Below are 18881 nucleotides of genomic sequence, written 5' to 3'. Positions count from 1 at the left end.
CCAATCAGCACTCTGTAAAAACGGACCAATCAGCACTCTAAAATGGACCAATCAGCTCTGTAAAATGCACCAATCAGCAGGTCGTGGGTGGGGCCAAATAAGGGAATAAAAGCTGGCCACCCCAGCCAGCAGAGGCAACCCCCTCTGGTACCCTTCCACTCTCTGGAATCTTTGTTCTTTCACTCTTCACAATAAATCTTGCTGCTGCTCACTCTTTGGGTCTGCACTATCTTTATGAGCTGTAACACTCACTGCGGGGGTCTGCGGCTTCATTCCTGAAGTCACTGAGACCACAAACCCACCAGGAGGAACAAACAACTCCGGCTGCGCCAGCTTTAAGAGCTGTAACACTCACTACGAAGGTCTGTGGCTTCACTCCTGAAGTCAGTGAGACCACAAACTCACTGGAAAGAAGAAACTCCAGACACATCTGAGCATCTGAAAGAACAAACTCCGGACACACCATCTTTAAGAACTGTAATACTCACTGACCGCGAGGGTCTGCAGCTTCATCTTGAAGTCAGCGAGACCAAGAACCCACCAGAAGGAATAAATTCCAGACACAAGACCAGAGTTGACAACCCATCTCCACCATACAAAAGTGTATTGATTTGGAGAAAATCACTTAACCTCTGCCCCCCAGTTTCCCTATCCCTGAGATGGTAATGTTAACAGTACTTACATCTTAGGATTGTTGTGAGGATTAAAGACTTTTGGGGTAGAACATTTAGGAGATACTTGGCAAGATGTGTACATTCAACAGATGAGATTATCTCCTGTATGCTGCTTTACAACATTTTGATTTAACAGTATATCTCTGGCATGTTTCTGCATCAGTATATATGAATCTACTTTATCCCTTTTAACAGTAGGGTTTCCCCCCGTTCTTTAAAAAAAGTTTCTTAAATCTTAATTTTTCCCAATATAGCATATATTAATAGTAAAAACTCAAAGTGTATAGAAAGCTTTTCAAATGACAACAGTCACCACCTCATTTCTTCCCACCTGATCCTTTCACATCTCAATGCCATTCTCTAGAGCCACCTTCCAGCTGAAGAAACAGAAGAGAACCAATACCCTGGAAGCACTCCCCTACATCGTGCACCCACCCTTTTCTACTCCCTTCCTTTCCTCTGTATGTAACTACCATCCTGAATTCTGTGATTATTGTTCCCTGCTTTTCAATTCTACCATGTATGCATGAGCCATAACTAATGTGCTGTTTCACTTTGCATGTTTATAAACTTAACACATGTAGAGTCATACCATATATATTATCATGACTTGCTTTTCTGGCTTAATATCATGTTTTTGAGAGGGATTTAAGTTGATAACTATAGCTGTACACTATTTGTATTCATTGTTGGGTAGATGTTCATTATATGAATATGACACAATTTATTTATCCATTCTTCTCTCAATGGGCTTTTAATATCCCCTCAATCTTTTTTCTATTCAAGCTTCTTTCTTTCTTTTTTTTTTTTTTTTGGAGACAGCGTCTCACTCACTCTGTTGCCCAAGCTGGAATGCAGTGGCATGAACTCTTGATCTTGAGCCAGCAGAATCCTCTCAGATTCGTCTCTTAGGTTGATTATTAAGAACTGTAGTTGTAAAAATGCATGTATTGTTTCCTTTTAACTGTGGCTATGAGCAGTGTGTCAACGTAAAAGGAAGAGGGTGAAGCAAAATTAATGCAGAGAGGTAATTTGAGCCAAGGTTGAGGGTTGCAACCCAGGAGTATAGGTTCAAGTTGCTCTGAATAGACACTCTCATTAGCAGCAGTTACAAGTGGATTTCTAAAGGAAAAAAAAGGGGCTTCAGAGAGTGGGCTGACACATAGTTGTCTGTCAGGAATTCTCATTGCTTTACAAAAACAACATTGATTAGCAGCTGGCTACACATTGTTAAGCTATAGGCTGTGGGCTATAGTGTTTGCTGTGGCATTATTAGGTTAATTTATAGCTACTTGTGGCTATAACAAGCAGTTTCAAGAGGTGAATACACAGCTCAAAGCGGGGAGTGGGGCATGATTGCTGTCTCATTTTAATGTCTCTTTGGGCCTAATAATTTGAAATGGCTCACATTCCTCAGATGAAAGTTCTTTTCTTTCCTCAAGTGTATATTCAGATGTTTACACAACCACAAAGGACTTGGAGAGGATCTATTGTAATGCACACCAGTAACATAGTACAGTAGTTCACTGGGAGAGTATATTTTCAATTTCTTTCTTTGAGGAATTAACCTTTTACTTTATCTATTGATGAGGTGGATCTTTCAAATCATTACAACAAAACACTACATTATTCATACTAAATTACGGGACAGGTCATTCCAAGTAAAACTTTTAAAGTAATACCTTGATGTGAAATTTTTTTGTTTGGCCATTCAGAGGTTTTGCCTTGCCAAGTTTAAATTTACAAGGTTATTTGCATGAAGTCATTAATGTGCTAAAAAGTCAATTTCCTTAAAAAGAGTTAAGCAGTGCCCACATTTTAGCAAAAACATGGTCAATTTTTAAAACTTTATATCCATTTCTTGCCTATTTACTAAATTAAATAAAAATATGTAGTGATCACATTTATTTAACATATTCTATGCCAAGTGCTGCTCTAAGTGCTTTCTGTATAGTAACTAATTTAATCCTGCCACAAACTCTATGTCAGAGACGTTTGAACCAGAGCGACTCCATCTTGAGTGAGGGCTAGGAAGATGAGGCTGGGACTTGCTGAGCCGCATTCCCAGAAAGGTATTCCTAGCCTCTAGATGTTTATGGTTAAGGGAACAGATTGATAATGTTTACTAAACTAAGATCCAGGCTTGGGAGTGTCCAGATATCCTGATATCTTGAGAACAAGAGCATTCCTAATTTTGCTTTAAAGATAATAATATTGATTCTTGCAAAACATAGTAATTACGAAAATGAATCCTTTATCACAAACCCTTGTAGCAGAGCACATCTCCCCATGATCTTTTTTTCATCCTATGTATACAGGCATTGTACCTGGGGTGGGCACCTTCGTTCTCTTACTTTCGGGAACCCCCTACTCCGCCTATGGAGTAGCTGTTTTCACCACTTTATTTTCTTAATAAATGTTTTTGTTTTGCACGGTGGACTCGCTCTGAATTCTTTCTTACGTGAGATCCAAGAACCCTCTCTCGGGTCTGGATCAGGACCCCTTTCCCGTAACATCTATACAGGAGGCATAACATGTTTTCCACCTTATTTTACAGGTGAGGGAACTGAAACACACTGAGGTTAGTGACTTGCCCATGTTCACAGTTAATAAGTGGTTGTTACGGGTTGAATTGTGCTCCCCCCAGTTTCATACATTGATGTCCTAATCCCCAGTACCCCAGTATGTGACCTTATTTGGAAATAGATGTAACTAAATTAAAATGAGATCACAATGGAGTGTGAATGAAGATGAAGGCACGGATGGGGTGGGCGGTGCTTCTGCACTCCAAGGGACATCAAAGATTCCCTCAAACCACCAGAAGCTGGGAGAGAGGCATGGAACAGACTCCCTCACAGACTCCCTCCTCAGAAGGCAGCAACCCTGCTGACACCTTTGTCTTGGACTTGTAGCCTCTAGAGCTGTGAGGCAACACACTTCTGTTGTTTAAGCCACTCTGCAGTACTTTGTTACCCTAGTCCTAGCCACTGAATACAGGGGTGGAGCCGGGATCAAAACAGGCGGGCTGCTCCAAGACTTGGTGCTGTTCACCTCATTCTCTGCTCCTCCCGTAATAGGGCTAATCAAAATAAAGATAGACACCTACCCTCATCCCACCCCAATAAATGGCACAGGAGTTACCAGCTTTCGAATCTAGGCAAACAGGGAAATCACTGAATAGTCTTTTTCCTCATCTGTATGATGGCCCTGGAACCCCTCTTTCCTGACCCCTAAGTTAAAAGAGCTGTTTGAGAGGACTCTCTGGCCAGACCTTTATTCCCAGACCCAAGACTAAATTCATTCATCCCACCTGCTTGATTCTGAGCCTGTGCCCTTATTTAACTGAAATGCAGGTTCAGTTGCTTGCCTCTTTCAGAGTCCAATTACTAATAAGAAAAGCAAAGTCTGGTATAAAGAAAGTGATTTTTCATTCCAAAGCTGGCTTACGGGAATAACAACAGGCTTCCTGCCTTAAGGGTACCACTTCGCTTCTGGGGCAGAAAGCAGGGGCTTTTAAAGGAGGGAGTTGGTATGAATTGCACGCTGGGAAGGGAGCGAGTGGGTGGGAGTTTGCACGACTCACTGTGGTGCTTTATCTACTGGGTGGTGCCATTATAGGCAGAAGTCATTTGTAAAGTGGACTTTTGGATGTAAATTGACTGTTATCTCTGGAGGCAGTCTCCTGGTGGGTGAGAGTCCTGCTCTGGAGCTTTTAAGTAAACACCCAGTTAGATAAGCTTGCCCTGTACGAGTGTCAGTGAAGGGAAGGTCAAAGATGATAATCGCATTTCTAAAGAGCTAAGTAGGAAGTGGTGAACAGGGAGAAAGGAGAAAAGAGAAAAGATGGGAGAAACAAATAATGTAAAACATAACTCATCCTCTATCTCTTAGAAAAATGGGAGTACTCTGTTACATTACCAGGGCTTCAAACACAAATGTTTAGTAAGTGGGAGAGTTTTGAAAGCAGCACCATTATTCTGAGGTTGATGATATCCAGGCTTGTGCTGTCTCCTGTGGGTTAAAATGAAAAGGATGTATCCTATCGGTGACAGTAGGGACAGAGGCCCTCCCAGTAGTCACGTTAAGCTAGTACTGACAGAAAAAGGAAAAGCCTGTCCAGGTGGCTGGGCAACCCTGCAGCAAGGCATAGATGAGCTTGTAAATCAAAGGAAACGACCAAGGTGAGTCTCAATCCTTTTAGAGGTTTATTTTGCCAAGGTTGAGGACACATCTGAGAAAAAGTAACACAAAATCACGGGAACATCTGTGATCTGTGCTCTTTCCAAAGAGGGCTTGAGGACTTCAATATTTAAAGGGGAAAGAGCAGGCAGTAGGGGAAAGTGGAAAGAAAGAAAAACCGGAAGGTAGTTAAAAGGGGCAAGTAGTTGCATTCTTTGGGGCCTTTGATCAGCATTCACTGAAAGCACATGTTACATTAGTGAAAGGAGGTCGTAGAGGAATAGTCAGTTATGCTAGTGCTTGGTGAATCTGCATTTTTACAAGATTAAATATAGGGTAGAGAAAGCAGTCAAATATGCATTTTTCTCCAGCGAGAGGAAGGATGACTCCTAGACCTGTCTTTGTCCCGTACTTGGGAAGATAAGCCGTTAGTTTACATTGCCAGGATGAGATTCAACTGATCTGTTTTCGAGTAAAGATCTTGGGGGCCCACAAGGAATTTCCTTGTAAACAAGCCCCTTGGGGAGGTGTGTGGCTTTTGATCTTTGTAGCTATCTATTTAGGAACAAAATGGGAGGCAGTGTTGCCTGACTCAGTTTCCAAGCTTGACTCTTCCCTTTGGCATAGTAATTTTGGGGTCCGGAGATTTTTATTTTCCCTTCACAAGCTAACAGGAGCCTTTGGAGAGAATGCTCTGGACCGGTGAGTGAGCCATGAGTTCGGGCCACAGGCTCCGAAGCCGTGAAGCCTTGGTACGGAGCGGGTGGCGCTTGGAGGTCAGTGCCACAGGAGGGAGGTCAGGGCCAGCGTCAGACGTGGGACCCCATGGAGGGCGGAGTGGAGGCCCCTTCGTTCGGGGGCGGAGGGATGACTCTGAGCATTCAGAACTTTTGTGCATCTCCCTGTGGGTGCATCTCTTGGCCAGCGAGATGCTTTGACACAGCCCCTTAAGCTATTTTAAGAGCTATCCCATAAAGCCTGGAAGGCACACCGGGTGGAGCTGGCGGCCGCCAGGGGCAGGCACTTTTGAGCCAGGGAGGAAGCGGGGAGGGAAGGAGGGCGGGAAGGACGGGCGACCTACTTCCTGAATCGCCTGCAAACGCCGGAGGAGCTCGGCCTGCGCTGCGCCACGATGTCCCGGGAGTCTGCCAGGAGCCTGGGGAAGGGTGAGGCCTGCCCGCCGCGAAGAGGGGTGATCTCGGCGACCCCTGGCGGCATGTTCGAGGCTGCTCCGGGAGCCCAGCCTCCCGGGAGCGCCCCACCGGCGGGGAACGGGTCGGAGCTGCAGTGGGACGCGGGGGCCGTGGGATACGTGGTGTCTCGACACCTCTCTGGGCCGTAATCGCCTTCGCTTCTCCCCGGCAGGAAGCGCGCCCCCGGGGCCGGTCCCGGAGGGCTCGATCCGCGTCTACAGCATGAGGTTCTGCCCGTTTGCTGAGAGGACGCTTCTGGTCCTGAAGGCCAAGGGAATCAGGTGGGCACCCAGGCGGGGCGCGCTCCCCGAGCTGTCCGGGAGCTTGCTGCAGGCGGCGGCGTGGGGTGGGGTCTCAGCCCCTTTCTACCCGCCTCCCGCCAGCGTCCTTTACTGCACATTATTCTCCGCCCTTTGGGAGACAGCAAGGTATAGACCCTTCCCCTAGGAAAAATAGACCACAGATTCCAACGGTCTAGGACAAGACTCCAGGTCTGGGACACCTCATTTAGATTAACCAACCATTTAATGGATTAGAAAAGCCGAGGCTCCAGTGATGTTAGTGATTTGCCCGGGTAATAACCGGCAGCAGCTCTTTCAGCTTTGGTAGGTCGCAAATTCCTGGTCCAGAGTCCTTTTGCTTTCGCCCTACTGTGATTCCCCATTCTTATTCCAGCTCAACTGTTAGTTGTTATTCTGAATGTATTGTTCCCTCCTGGAATAGTAATTTACCCCAGTACAGCAGAGTTTAGACCCTGACCCTCCTAGAGTAGTGCTGAGTTTACTGCACATATTCCTGTGGATTGGGCTGTTGGTTGAGTCAAACAGAGGGAAGTGTCTGTCTAGCTCATCCTTCTGCAGAGCCTGTTTTGAAACTAGCGTAGTTTTTGACTTACGGGCTATCCACAGGACATATGCAACAGTCACTTCACTTTTCTCTGACACCAAGTATCCATTGGAACCACTTCCTTTCCCATGACCTTTGAATGTCTGTTGATTAGACATTTATTAGATACCTGTGGTGTGGAAGGCTCTGTGGAAGTTTAAAACAAAACCCCCATTCTTAAGAAATTTTCTGTGTGTTTAGTGTCTGTGAACTAATTTTAGTTTTCTAAGGGGAGAATCTTTAGTAGGCAATTATTTTCCCTAAAAGAAAGGTAAAATGCATTTAAAAAATACATTTGAAGGGGATTTGTCATTACTTCACTAAGAAATGCCTCTCATTTGGATGAGATTATGATTCTGAACACAGAATACTTACTATTTAGTAATGTTTATCAAAAACACTGTCATATTTGCTGTAATAGAACTCTTTTATTGTACTAAGAGAAATCTAATTTAATCGAAATTGAAAAAGACCTTTTTTGGTACTCATTTAATTGAAAAGTCCAGGAGCATGACACAGCTGGATTCAGAGGCACAAAGTCCTGGGTTATGTGCTTCACCCTGGACCTTTAGTCTGAAACAACCCTACCTTATTTACTGGGGCAGTTTTCCAAAGGAACATTGGAAGTATCTTCCCATAATAGTGTGGGTAGAAGGGAGGAAGAGGGTGGTTAACAGCTTCCAGGCAGTGCAAACAACAAAGGTCTACTACATTAATAGACCAGTTTTAAGCTGGAGCCTCTAGGAGGCTTTTACTGGGAAAGTACTAGATTCTAACCACATGATATGACTTAACAAAGCATGGTTTTCTCTAAAAGATGCATCTTCCAACTTGCTGTGGCAGGTGTATAGACTTGTTGGCTCACGATGCCAGGTTACCAAAATGCATGTGTGTTCTGAGATACTTTTTTTTTTTTTAAGAACAAAAGCCCAGGATCTGCCTTTTGTTTTCATAGTAACAAAAGTTTTTGTTTGTTTCATAGTTCAAAAATGTTGATAATTCTTTGGCAAGCAGCCAAGTAATTTTTTTTTTTTTTTTGGCAATGGCTGGTACCTAAGTGTCCAGTATTCTGTCAGCACATGAACCTTTTAAATTATACACACACCTGTGCTCATGTTCAAATTGGATGTTCCTTTGTTTCCATGGGGGATTATGTATTTAAATCCTTAAATGAAACGCTGTTCTAGCTACAGCTGTGGATGGAAAAATAGAAAACAAAAGGTATTGGTGTCTATTTTTTTTTTTTTAGTAATTTGTTCTATTGAATATTTATTCAGCCTTGACGATCATATGGACTTGGCTCTTTTCTCTTAGTTCCTCTACTGTCTCAGGCAACATACAAGATAGACCTAAATACAATCTGACTATAGCCTGGACTTCACCTGTTTTCTTCCTTTTTGGTTTACTTTGTACGATTTACTCAGACAACATGTTTTTTAAAAATCAATGCATGGAGATTTAATCTGAAAGCTTTTTTTGTGAGTGGATTGTTGGTTTTTTTTTTTTTTTTCGAGACAGCGTCTCACCCTGTCACCCAGGCTAGAATGCAGTGGTGCAATCATGGCTCACTGCAACCTCTGCCTTCAGGGCTCAAGCAATCTTCTCACCTCAGCATCCTGAGTAGCTGGGATTACAGGTGAGTGCCACCACACTTGGCTAGTTTTTATATTTTTTGTAAAGATAGGGTTTCACCATGTTGCCCAGGCTGGTCTTGAACTCCTGGGTTTAAGCAGTCCGCCCACTTCAGCCTCCCAAAGTTCTGGGATTACAGATCGAGCTATCACACCTGGTCTTGTGGGTGGATTTTAAGGATTCTTTAATATCTTTGTAAAAACCAAGAAACTTTTTACTCAAATTAGCAAAATAAATTGAATTTTATGTTGGTTCTCATATAGTGGGTAGTGGACACAATTCAATTAGTTGCCTCGTATGATTTATAACTAAGATACCTCTTAGCCATAAATGGAGTATCTTATTGACAGTTTTAAAGCATTTCCACTGATACATTCATTCATTCATATGAAATATTTCAAAACAAAAATATTTACTAAGTCCTTATCTGAAACTTTTTATTTTCTTCAGAGTATTTATATCTATTTAGCATTTTGCTCACTTACATGTTTATTTATTACTATGAACAGATACACAAGATCCCACCTTTCGTGGAGCTTACATTCTAGGAAGATAACTTAATAAACTTGTAAATAAGTGAGCAAAGTAATTTCAGATACACATTATCAATTCAATGAAGAAAGTAAAACATGATAATCATGTAATAGAAGCTGCTCAGCAACTTCAGAGCTGTGGTCAGGGAGGGCCTGGGGATGTGTGTTTGACCTGGGAAGACCTAGGAAAAGGCAGGCAGAGGAGGCAGAGGACCATCAGGTGCAAAGACTCTAAGGTGGAAACACATTTGGCAAATTCAAGCAATATAAAAAAGGCCAATGTGTAGAAGAAACATAGGGGAAAAGCTTCATGACACTGGCCTTGGCAATGATTTCCTGGACATGACACCAAAGACTGGGCAACAAGACCAAAAATAAACACATGGGAGTACATCAAACAAAAAAGCTTCCACACAGCAAAGGAAACGATTAACAGAGCAAAAAGGCAACCTATGGAATAGGAGAAAGTACTTGCAAACCACATATCTGGTAAGGGGTTAATCTCCAAAATACATAAGGAATCTCTACAACTCAACAACAAAAAAACCTGATTTTAACATGGGCTAAGATCTTAAACAGACATTTCTCAGGCTGGGCATGGTAGCTCACGCCTATAACCCCAAGGCAGGCAGATCACTTGAGCCCAGGAGTTCAAGACCAGTCTTGGCAACACGGCAGGATCCTGTCTCTACAAAAAAATTAGCTGGGTGTGGTGGTGCACGCCTGTGGTCCCAACTACTCGGGAGGTAGGAGGACCACTTTAGCCCAGGAGGTTGAGGCTGCAGTGAGCTGTGATCAAGCCACTGCACTCCAGCCTGGGAGACAGAGTGTAAAAAAAAAATTAAAAATTAAAAAAATAGACATTTCTTCAAAGAGGACATAAAAATGGGCAACACATATATGAAAAAGTACTTATCACTAATCATCAGGAAAATGCAAATCAAAATCACATAATAACCTCACACTTGTCAAGATGACTATAATTAAAAAAGACAAAAAGTATTAGCAAGGATGTGTAGAAATCAGAACCCTTGCACACCGTTTGCACTGTTGGCGGGAATGTAAATGGTACAGCTGCTATGGAAAACAGTATAGATGTTCTTCAAAAAATTAAAAATAGAACTACCATATGATTCAGCAGTCTCGCTACTGGGTATATATCCAAATTAAATGAAATCAAGTTCTCAAAGAGATATTAGCACTCTCATGTAGACTGCAGCACTGTTCATAACAGCATAATGTCAATGTCCATCAGCAGATGAATGGATAAAGAAAATGTTGTAATGCTATTCCACCTAAAAAGGAAGGAAATTCTGCAATACGTGACAACATGGATGGACCTTGCAGACATTATGCTAAGTAAAATAAGCCAGACACAGAAAGACAAATACTGCATGATTGTACTTAAAAGGTGTATCGAAAGTAGTCAAATTCATAAAATCAAAAACTAGAATGGAAGGAATCTAGGCAGACTCCTAAATTTGGGGTTTGATCAGCTAAGTGGATGGCAAAGAGGATTTATCCAAAAGCACAAAAGTGGTTTCCCTCTCTTCATAGTCTCCTATGTGTCTTTCAGGCATGAAGTCATCAATATCAACCTGAAAAATAAGCCTGAGTGGTTCTTTAAGAAAAATCCCTTTGGTCTGGTGCCAGTTCTGGAAAACAGTCAGGGTCAGCTGATCTATGAGTCTCCCATTACCTGTGAGTACCTGGATGAAGCATACCCAGGGAAGAAGCTGTTGCCGGATGACCCCTATGAGAAAGCTTGCCAGAAGATGATCTTAGAGTTGTTTTCTAAGGTTTGTGCATAAGAAATTTCAGCTCCTATTTGAAAAACCTGTTTTCTAAAGCGAAATCTGTGCTGCCATTTATAGTTCAGTGATTTGGGAAAAACAAAACAGGAATATACTTGTCAGCTCTGAGTGTCCTGCAAGTCCTTTCACGATCCAGTTCCTGTTTACCTTCAAAATTATCCCTTTTCACTCTTCTGACACTTTATATATGCCAGCCATACTAAACTTTTCTCAGAATTCCCAAATTCGCCCCTTTCTCTCTCAATTCTTGCTGTCAGATTCTTCCCACTTCTCACCGTGCCTGGTTATCTCCACATCATTTTTCACATGTCTGTTCAGACACTGCTGCCTTTCAGGAGCTTGTCAGGCTGGCCAGTGCTCTAGCTTCTGAGTTCCCATCTGTGTGAACTTTTGCCTGGCTTCTTGCCTGTGCACTGCACTGGGGTTGTGAGCTCCTTGAGGGTGAGGGCTGTGTTTTGATCGCTGTTAGTTCGCTGCCTAGTTTTGTGACTGGCTCTGCTATTTCCTTGTGACTCTGAGCAAGTTACTTATTACTTTGCCTCTCCGTTCATCATTGGTAAAATGGATATAGTAATTGTTCCCACCTCATAAGATAAAAATCAGTTAATATAAAACACCTGGAGCAGAGTCTGACACAGTAACTACTTAGTTCTTGTCCTTATAGCCATAGCATCAAGCAGCGAGCAGCTACGCAGATGACTGAATAAATGGCATTTGTGGAGAACTGTTTGTACCTTACTTAGCATCAACATTGTGGATTAGCACAAACAATTAATATTAACAAAGAAATAACTAACAGATGTGTGTTTAGACACCAAGAATAGCATGTCTGGTTATATGCCTATAATATTGTCACCTTGGTAGTATGGTCAGTGTATAAAGGATTATCTTTAGAGAAAAAGATGGTTAAAGAAATGCCCTAAGAGAAAGTTATAGGGAAAACATTCCGTTTTAGGAGACATTACAAAGGGAAGCCAACGGGAAAGGAAGAGTGAGTCACCTGCTTAGTAAGATGAGGGTGAAAGAATAGTAGAGGTGGCTGCTGTGAAAGATAATGAAAGGGAACATGACATTTTCAAGAAAGATGTTGGAGAGTTTTACAAAGTAGTAACAAGTTAAAGGCATGCAGCTTCAAGATATGAAGTCATCAATATCAACCAAAAAACATAAGCCTAAGTGGTTCTTTAAGAAAAATCTCTTTGGTCTGGTGCCAGTTCTAGAAAACTTTTTTTAGTATGGCTGGAATATAAAGTATCAGGAGAAGAGATAAAATGGGTAACTTTGGAGAGGTAAACAGGAACTGGATTGTGAAAGGACTTGTAGGACACGTCAGAGAAAATGAGCTTTAAAAGTAAAGCTTTTGCCGGGCGCGGTGGCTCACGCCTGTAATCCCAGCACTTTGGGAGGCCGAGGCGGGCGGATCACAAGGTCAGGAGATCGAGACCATGGTGAAACCCCGTCTCTACTAAAAATACAAAAAATTAGCCGGGCGAGGTGGCGGGCGCCTGTAGTCCCAGCTACTCGGGAGGCTGAGGCAGGAGAATGGCGTGAACCCGGGAGGCGGAGCTTGCAGTGAGCCGAGATCGCGCCACTGCACTCCAGCCTGGGCTGGGCGACAGAGCGAGACTCCGTCTCAAAAAAAAAAAAAAGTAAAGCTTTTAGGCATGAAGTTTTACTTTCATGCATAAAGCTACTACTTTAAAAAGTAGTCACACGAGATTCATTGTAGTATCTAGAAAGAGAATGAGCTTTAGAAGGAATGCTGAAGATGCCCATCTTTACTTCCCCACTTGCTTTTAAGGGAGAGGTGGCCTTATGCACATATGACCCTGCTCTCCTGGCCACAGCCCATCAGCACAGAAGCGTATCCCGCCCCCACACCTGGGCCAGTCACCTTCTCTCCTGGGAACTTGGAAATGAGACACAGAGACTAAGACAGTAAAGGTTAGGACAGTAAAGACAACTAAGCGTTGGGGCTCAAATATAACATTAGAGGCTAGGAAAACCAAAGCCACTTAAGAAATAATTTTTTAGAAAAGCAAAAATTAAAAGCATTGCAAAGGGACTGAAGTACATAAAGTAATATGGAGCAGAAATGTAAGGAAAAACAGATGAAAGACCAGGTAGACCCAGATGGAAATGTAGATGAAAGGGCTGCCTGAAAGCCTTCAGTCCCAGGGCAGGCTGAACTGATGTGGATGGGATTTCATGGGATTCTATATTTTTACAAGTGCCTGTTTACTTAAACTAGGATGAGTGGACTTCTGCATCTTGCAATGAAATGACACCAAAGACCAAAGTACTAAAACACACAAACACCATCACGAGCATTAAAGCATCTGATGCTACACCCGTCAAGTCTTTAGGTAGTCAGTCCCTTTTGGACAGTCTCCTGGCGTCCTCCCCAACAAAGAAATCAGAAAAATTCTCTACCCTAGCTCTTTGCAGTTGGGGCCCAGTTTTGTGACCTAGGCTTTTCCTGTCAGACACACACAACAGAGCTCAATTCAGAAACGAGCAAGGTGAGGAAACAGACTTGGTGGGATATCTGTTTAAGATATTCAGCTCTCCACTGGTTCTGCTGGTGAGAGTGGCAGCAGAGCTTCTGGGTTTCAGCAGTGTGGGTTACAAAATAAAATTCTCGAGTAGAAATGGCATCAGTGCCAGTGGCGTTAGCGGTTATCTCAGACTCTACTTTCTGGCAGCCGCACAAACTGAAGCATCTAATGCTCAGCTTGCACTAGCATCAGTGGGCGCTTCCCATGAGGCCAGTTCTCAGCATGAATTTGGGATGTTCTGTCTTAATTCCAAGCCTGTTTGTTCAGCCTCCCAATAATTCTATAAGCCGCCTAGTCTCCTTTAAAGAAAGTTGTGTTGGCTGGGTGTGGTGGCTCAAGCCTGTAATCCCAGCACTTTGGGAGACTGAGGCAGATGGATCACCTGAGGTCAGGAGTTCGAGACCAGCCTGGCCAGTATGGCGAATCACCATCTGCTGTACTAAAAATACAAAAATTAGCTGGGCGTAGTGGCACATGCCCATAATCTCAGCTACTAAGGAGGCAGAGACAGGAGAATTGCTGAGCCTGGGTGGTGGAGGTTGCAGTGAGCTGAGATCGTGCCACTGCATTCCAGCCTGGGTGACAGAGCATGACTCCGTTTCAAAAAAATAAGGAAAGAAAGTTGTTTCTTAAACATGCCAAAGTAGGTTCTGTTATTTATAATTGATAAAATCCTGACCAACCCAGCATTTTAGGCCACAAAACTGTTCCTAAGACCAGTCCGTTGCCTCTGTGAGCACAGGAACTTGGTGCACCCTTGATGTTTCTAGAACACCTTGACACCAGGACTATGAGGGTTCTGTCATGTTTTATGTGAGGGGGCTGATATAGTTAGCCATCAACTGATAAACTAAGAAATTATTCTCTTTCTAGGTGCCATCCTTGGTAGGAAGCTTTATTAGAAGCCAAAATAAAGAAGACTATGCTGGCCTAAAAGAAGAATTTCGTAAAGAATTTACCAAGCTAGAGGAGGTAATCATTTCTCCTAGCTACCATCAGAGTAAACGATAACTATATCTACCCTCCTTTTCCTCCTATTCTTTTCTTCATATTCCCACTTCCCAAGTCACTTTCTGGCAATTAGGAAAATTCCCCTAAACATTTTTGTTTACAGCAGACTGCTGTTATAAAGCAGAAAGCTGTTCTGCTTAAGATATAAATCAAAACACCTAAAAATACTTTGTCATGGGCTTGCTTTAAAATATTCTGCTGTGTTAACATTAAAGTAACAAGGAAAAAGGAAATTGTACCCACATTTCCACAAGCTTTTATGTATCCAGTTTTCCATGCTTGTTTGCAATCCTTGTCCATATATTTTTTTAAAATTAATGTAGCTCTAATCAGAGCATAGATATCATTCTGTGTTCTGCTTTTTTTTCTGTGTCCTGTGTCCACTTAGTATTACATACTAAATATTTCCCACCAGAAAAAGTTTGCAATGAACAGTACAGACACTTGAGGGAAGCCCAGATATATTTTACCTTCTTTTGGGGAAAGCTGACATTTGGGCCTTGGAGTCTGTCTCTTGGCCTTGAGATATTTCATTCATGCTAAGCCTGAAGTTTTTGCTGACAGAAGATATAGTTCCCGTCTTTTATGGGAATGCATTTAACATCTTATCAGTAATATGACGTTTGCTGTAGGTTTTTCAGAAACCTTTTTTTTCATTATAAAGTTCTCTTCTATTACTAGTTTGCTAATTTTTTAAAAAGTCATAAATGTTGAATTTTATTGAATGCTTTTTCTGCATCTTTTACATCTATTGAAATGTTCATAGAATTTTTTCCTGTTAATCTGGTGAATATGGTGCTACTGACAGATTTTTTTTTTTTTTTTTTAATGTTTAACCATCCTAGCATTCCTAAGATAAAACCTACTTGTTCTCTATGGATTTTTATATGTACTGTAGAATTAGCTAATAAATGAGTTTTATATGTGTGTTCATAAATGAGATTGGCCTATAATTTTCTATTCTTATAGTATCATTATTGGCTTTTGGTATCAAGGATATTCTGACCTCATAAAATGAGTTGGGTAACTAAGCTGTTTTTCTAATCTCTGAAACCATTTGGTAGGGACTAGTGTTTCTTTAAAACATTTGAGCCTGGTGTCTTTAACAGGGGTAGATTTTTCATTACTAGTTTGATTTCTTTAATGGTAATTGGTTTTTCGGTTTTACATTTCTTCTGGAATCAATGTTGGTACTTTATTTTTTTCTGCTGAACAGTGTAGGAGCTGGAAAGTAAGATGCAGTCCATATTCTTCAGATAATTAGTTCAGTAGTAGACGGAACACAATCGGTAGATATATGCAATCTAAAATGCATACTATGCATTGAAAAAAACTATGGAGGTTATTTATAAAGGACAAATTAGTTTGGTGTTGGTTTAAATAGCCAGATAATATTCTCAATCACTCCCTTTGGCAAACCCTGTAACCAATTCACCTTCTTAAAATTTCAGAAACATACAATTTGTGTTTGGTTTTCAAATGATTGTCATCTGTTTAGTAGCTAATACAATCTATTTCCAGTATATTTTAAGTACAAATGCTTTTGCACTTACAATGGGGTTACATCCAATAAACCCATCATAAGTTGAAAATATCGTAAGTGGAAAATGCATTTAATAAACCCAACCTACAGAGCGTCATAGCTCAGCCTAGCCTGCTTTAAATGTGCTCAGAAAACTTCCATTAGCCTGCAATTAGGCAAAATCATCAAACATAAAACCTATTTATAAAGTGTTGAATATTTCATATAATTTATTGAATACCCATATTCAAAAGATGCTGGCAACACAGCACACATTAGAGCATTGGTTGTTTACTCTCCTGATGGTGTGGCTGCCCAGCATCAAGAGTATCATACTGCAAATCGATAGCCCAGGAAAAGAGCAAAATTCAAAGTACAGTTTCTACTGAATGCTTGCTTTTGCACCATTGTAAAGTTGAAAAGAATTTAAACTGAACCATCATAAGCTGCAGACTGTGCATTTTATATTGAAAAGTTAGTATTTTTAATTTTTGACACAGGGAAGTACCCAAAGCATAAGAACATACACATTTTCACAAAGTGAACATAGTCATGGAACCAGCACTCATATCAACTAACAAAATATTAGTTTGGGCTTTTTTGTAGTTTATGCAAATGAACTCATATAATGTTCATCTTTTTGGGTCTGCCTGCTTTCATTCAATATTAGATTTGTGGGTTCATCTATGCTGTGTGTAGTTCTTTCCTATTCTTTATACAGTGTTCCAAAGTATAGTATATTATAGTTTACCCATTCTACTCTTGATAATAAGCATTTTCACATTTGGGCTATTACAAATAGTGCTGCAGTGAACATTCATATACATATCTTTTGGTGAACATGTGTTACATTTCCAAGTAGAATTGCTCGGTGATAAGAGTATGCATACTCTTAAAACATGGTTGTACCAATTTACACCTCTATGACAGTGGTTCCATACCCTTGCCAACTTCATTTTGTTCATTTTAGGCATTCTCATGGATGTATAGTGTTATTGTATTTTGGTTTTAATTTGCATTTCCCTAATGACTAATGCAGTTGAACACCTTTCCAAATGATAATTGGTCATTTGGACATCATCTTTTGTGAAGATCAAGTCTTGCTCATTTTTCTAATGGGTTATTTGCCATTTTTCTTACTGATTCCCAGGAATCCTTTCTATATTCTGAATACCAGTCCTTTGTATTACAGATATGTTGTACTCTGTGACTTGTTTTATTTTTCAGTTTTCCAGTTTATGTTGCGATTGTTTTGCTTCATCTCAGACCAACAGATTCTAAAGCTTAATTAAGTTTTTTGATCAAACAGACAAAAACCCAACTTGGATACATTGGAGTAAAAACTGCTTCTCTCACCTGCTCTACTTAATTTCCTTTCAGCGTTTCTAGTGAGTCTTACTACATGCACAAATAATAAATACTTTTATGCTGTTTAATGTTCAGGTTCTGACTAATAAGAAGACGACGTTCTTTGGTGGCAATTCTATCTCTATGATTGATTATCTCATCTGGCCCTGGTTTGAACGGCTGGAAGCAATGAAGTTATATGAGTAAGATATTTGAATATTTTGTGCATAATCTAGGATGACAGTTGGCATAGTATATATTGACCTTTCTTTTTAACAGAAGTTAAAATATGTAATACAACTGGTCTGAATGAGAACAAGCAGTCGGGAGTCTTGGACTATCCAGGGCATGTCATATACCTACACTAACTACTCTCCATCACTGGGAGGAGGCAGGGATTTCTGTGACATGTAGTAAAGTGCTTTAAAATTTACTCCTTCCTTCCTGATTACAAATCCATAAGGGGAAGGGTACGGTGGCTTATGCCTGTGAGCCCAGCACTTTGGGAGGCCGAGCTGGGTGGATCATCTGAGGTCAGGAGTTGGAGACCAGCCTGGCCAATGTGGTGAAACCCCATCTCTACTAAAAATACAAAAATTAGCTGGGCATTGTGGTGCACACCTGTAATCTCAGCTACTCGAGAGGCTGAGGCAGGAGAATCACTTGAACTCGGGAGGCGGTTGCAGTGAGCCGAGGTCATGTCACTGAACTCCAGCCTGGGCAAGAGCAACACTCTGTATCCAAAAAAAAAAAAAAAAAAAAAAAAAAAATCCATAAGGTTGTAAATTTTTATAAGGATGTTGTTGCCAGATTGTATGATCAGTGTTACCTCCCATTTACCAGTAGGATTTCCACATTATTTTCCAAATTCTGTTTTGAGTTTGGCAGCCACCTTGCCTTACTCCCGCTTCTTGGACATTAGAGCTATTCAGGGTTACTTTTGGTCATAATCTGGGTGTAGACTAATTAACATAGAACATTCCTGATTGTATTGCCTGTTCTCATTTTAATAAATTGTCAGTTTCTCTCTTTGGGCAAGTTCTCACATTGACAAGTCGCTTCACTCTAGTCTCATTCCTCTTGGGTAAAAAAGGAACCTCTATAATGTCTTTCAAATTGAATATTCTATTACATGCATTTTAAAATATTTTTAATGAAATATTTAAGGGGAAAAAATGAAACTGTAGAGTAATAATGACATTTGGGAGACTCTGTGATGTCATCCTAGTTGACCTAGCTCACACCTTTCATTTTTTCCTCTTCCCACAGGTGTGTAGACCACACTCCAAAACTTAAACTGTGGATGGCAGCCATGAAGGAAGATCCCACAGTCTCAGCCCTGCTCATTAGTGGGAAGGACTGGCAAGGTTTCCTAGAGCTTTACTTACAGAACAGCCCTGAGGCCTGTGACTATGGGCTCTGAAGGGGGCAGGAGTCAGCAATAAAGCTATGTCTGATGTTTTCCTTCACTAATATGAATAATAGCATGCTTTTATTTTACCAAGGGTTCAGGTTGCATGGGATCATCTTCTC

The 18881-nt window shown here is 41.2% G+C and overlaps 1 protein-coding gene across 2 annotated transcripts; it reads left to right on the top strand.

Annotated features, from left to right (window-relative positions):
* Window positions 1-5604: 5604 nt before the first annotated feature.
* LOC105478309 (glutathione S-transferase omega 1) lies at window positions 5605-18817 on the top strand. Of its 2 annotated transcripts, none has more exons than XM_011735427.3 (6): window positions 5605-5629; window positions 6219-6327; window positions 10673-10895; window positions 14342-14440; window positions 17445-17551; window positions 18618-18817. In XM_011735427.3, exons 2-6 carry the CDS (start codon window positions 6269-6271, stop codon window positions 18769-18771), a joined length of 642 nt encoding a protein of 213 aa, XP_011733729.1. In that variant the 5' UTR covers window positions 5605-5629; window positions 6219-6268; the 3' UTR covers window positions 18772-18817. The 2 variants fall into 2 exon arrangements, with proteins under 2 accessions (XP_011733729.1, XP_011733728.2); XM_011735426.3 differs by lacking the exon at window positions 5605-5629 and adding an exon at window positions 5892-6019.
* Window positions 18818-18881: the final 64 nt, after the last annotated feature.

Source organism: Macaca nemestrina, chromosome 9 (genome assembly GCF_043159975.1).
Source record: "Macaca nemestrina isolate mMacNem1 chromosome 9, mMacNem.hap1, whole genome shotgun sequence".
NCBI lineage: Eukaryota > Metazoa > Chordata > Mammalia > Primates > Cercopithecidae > Macaca > Macaca nemestrina.
This window is presented reverse-complemented; position numbering and strand designations above follow the sequence as displayed.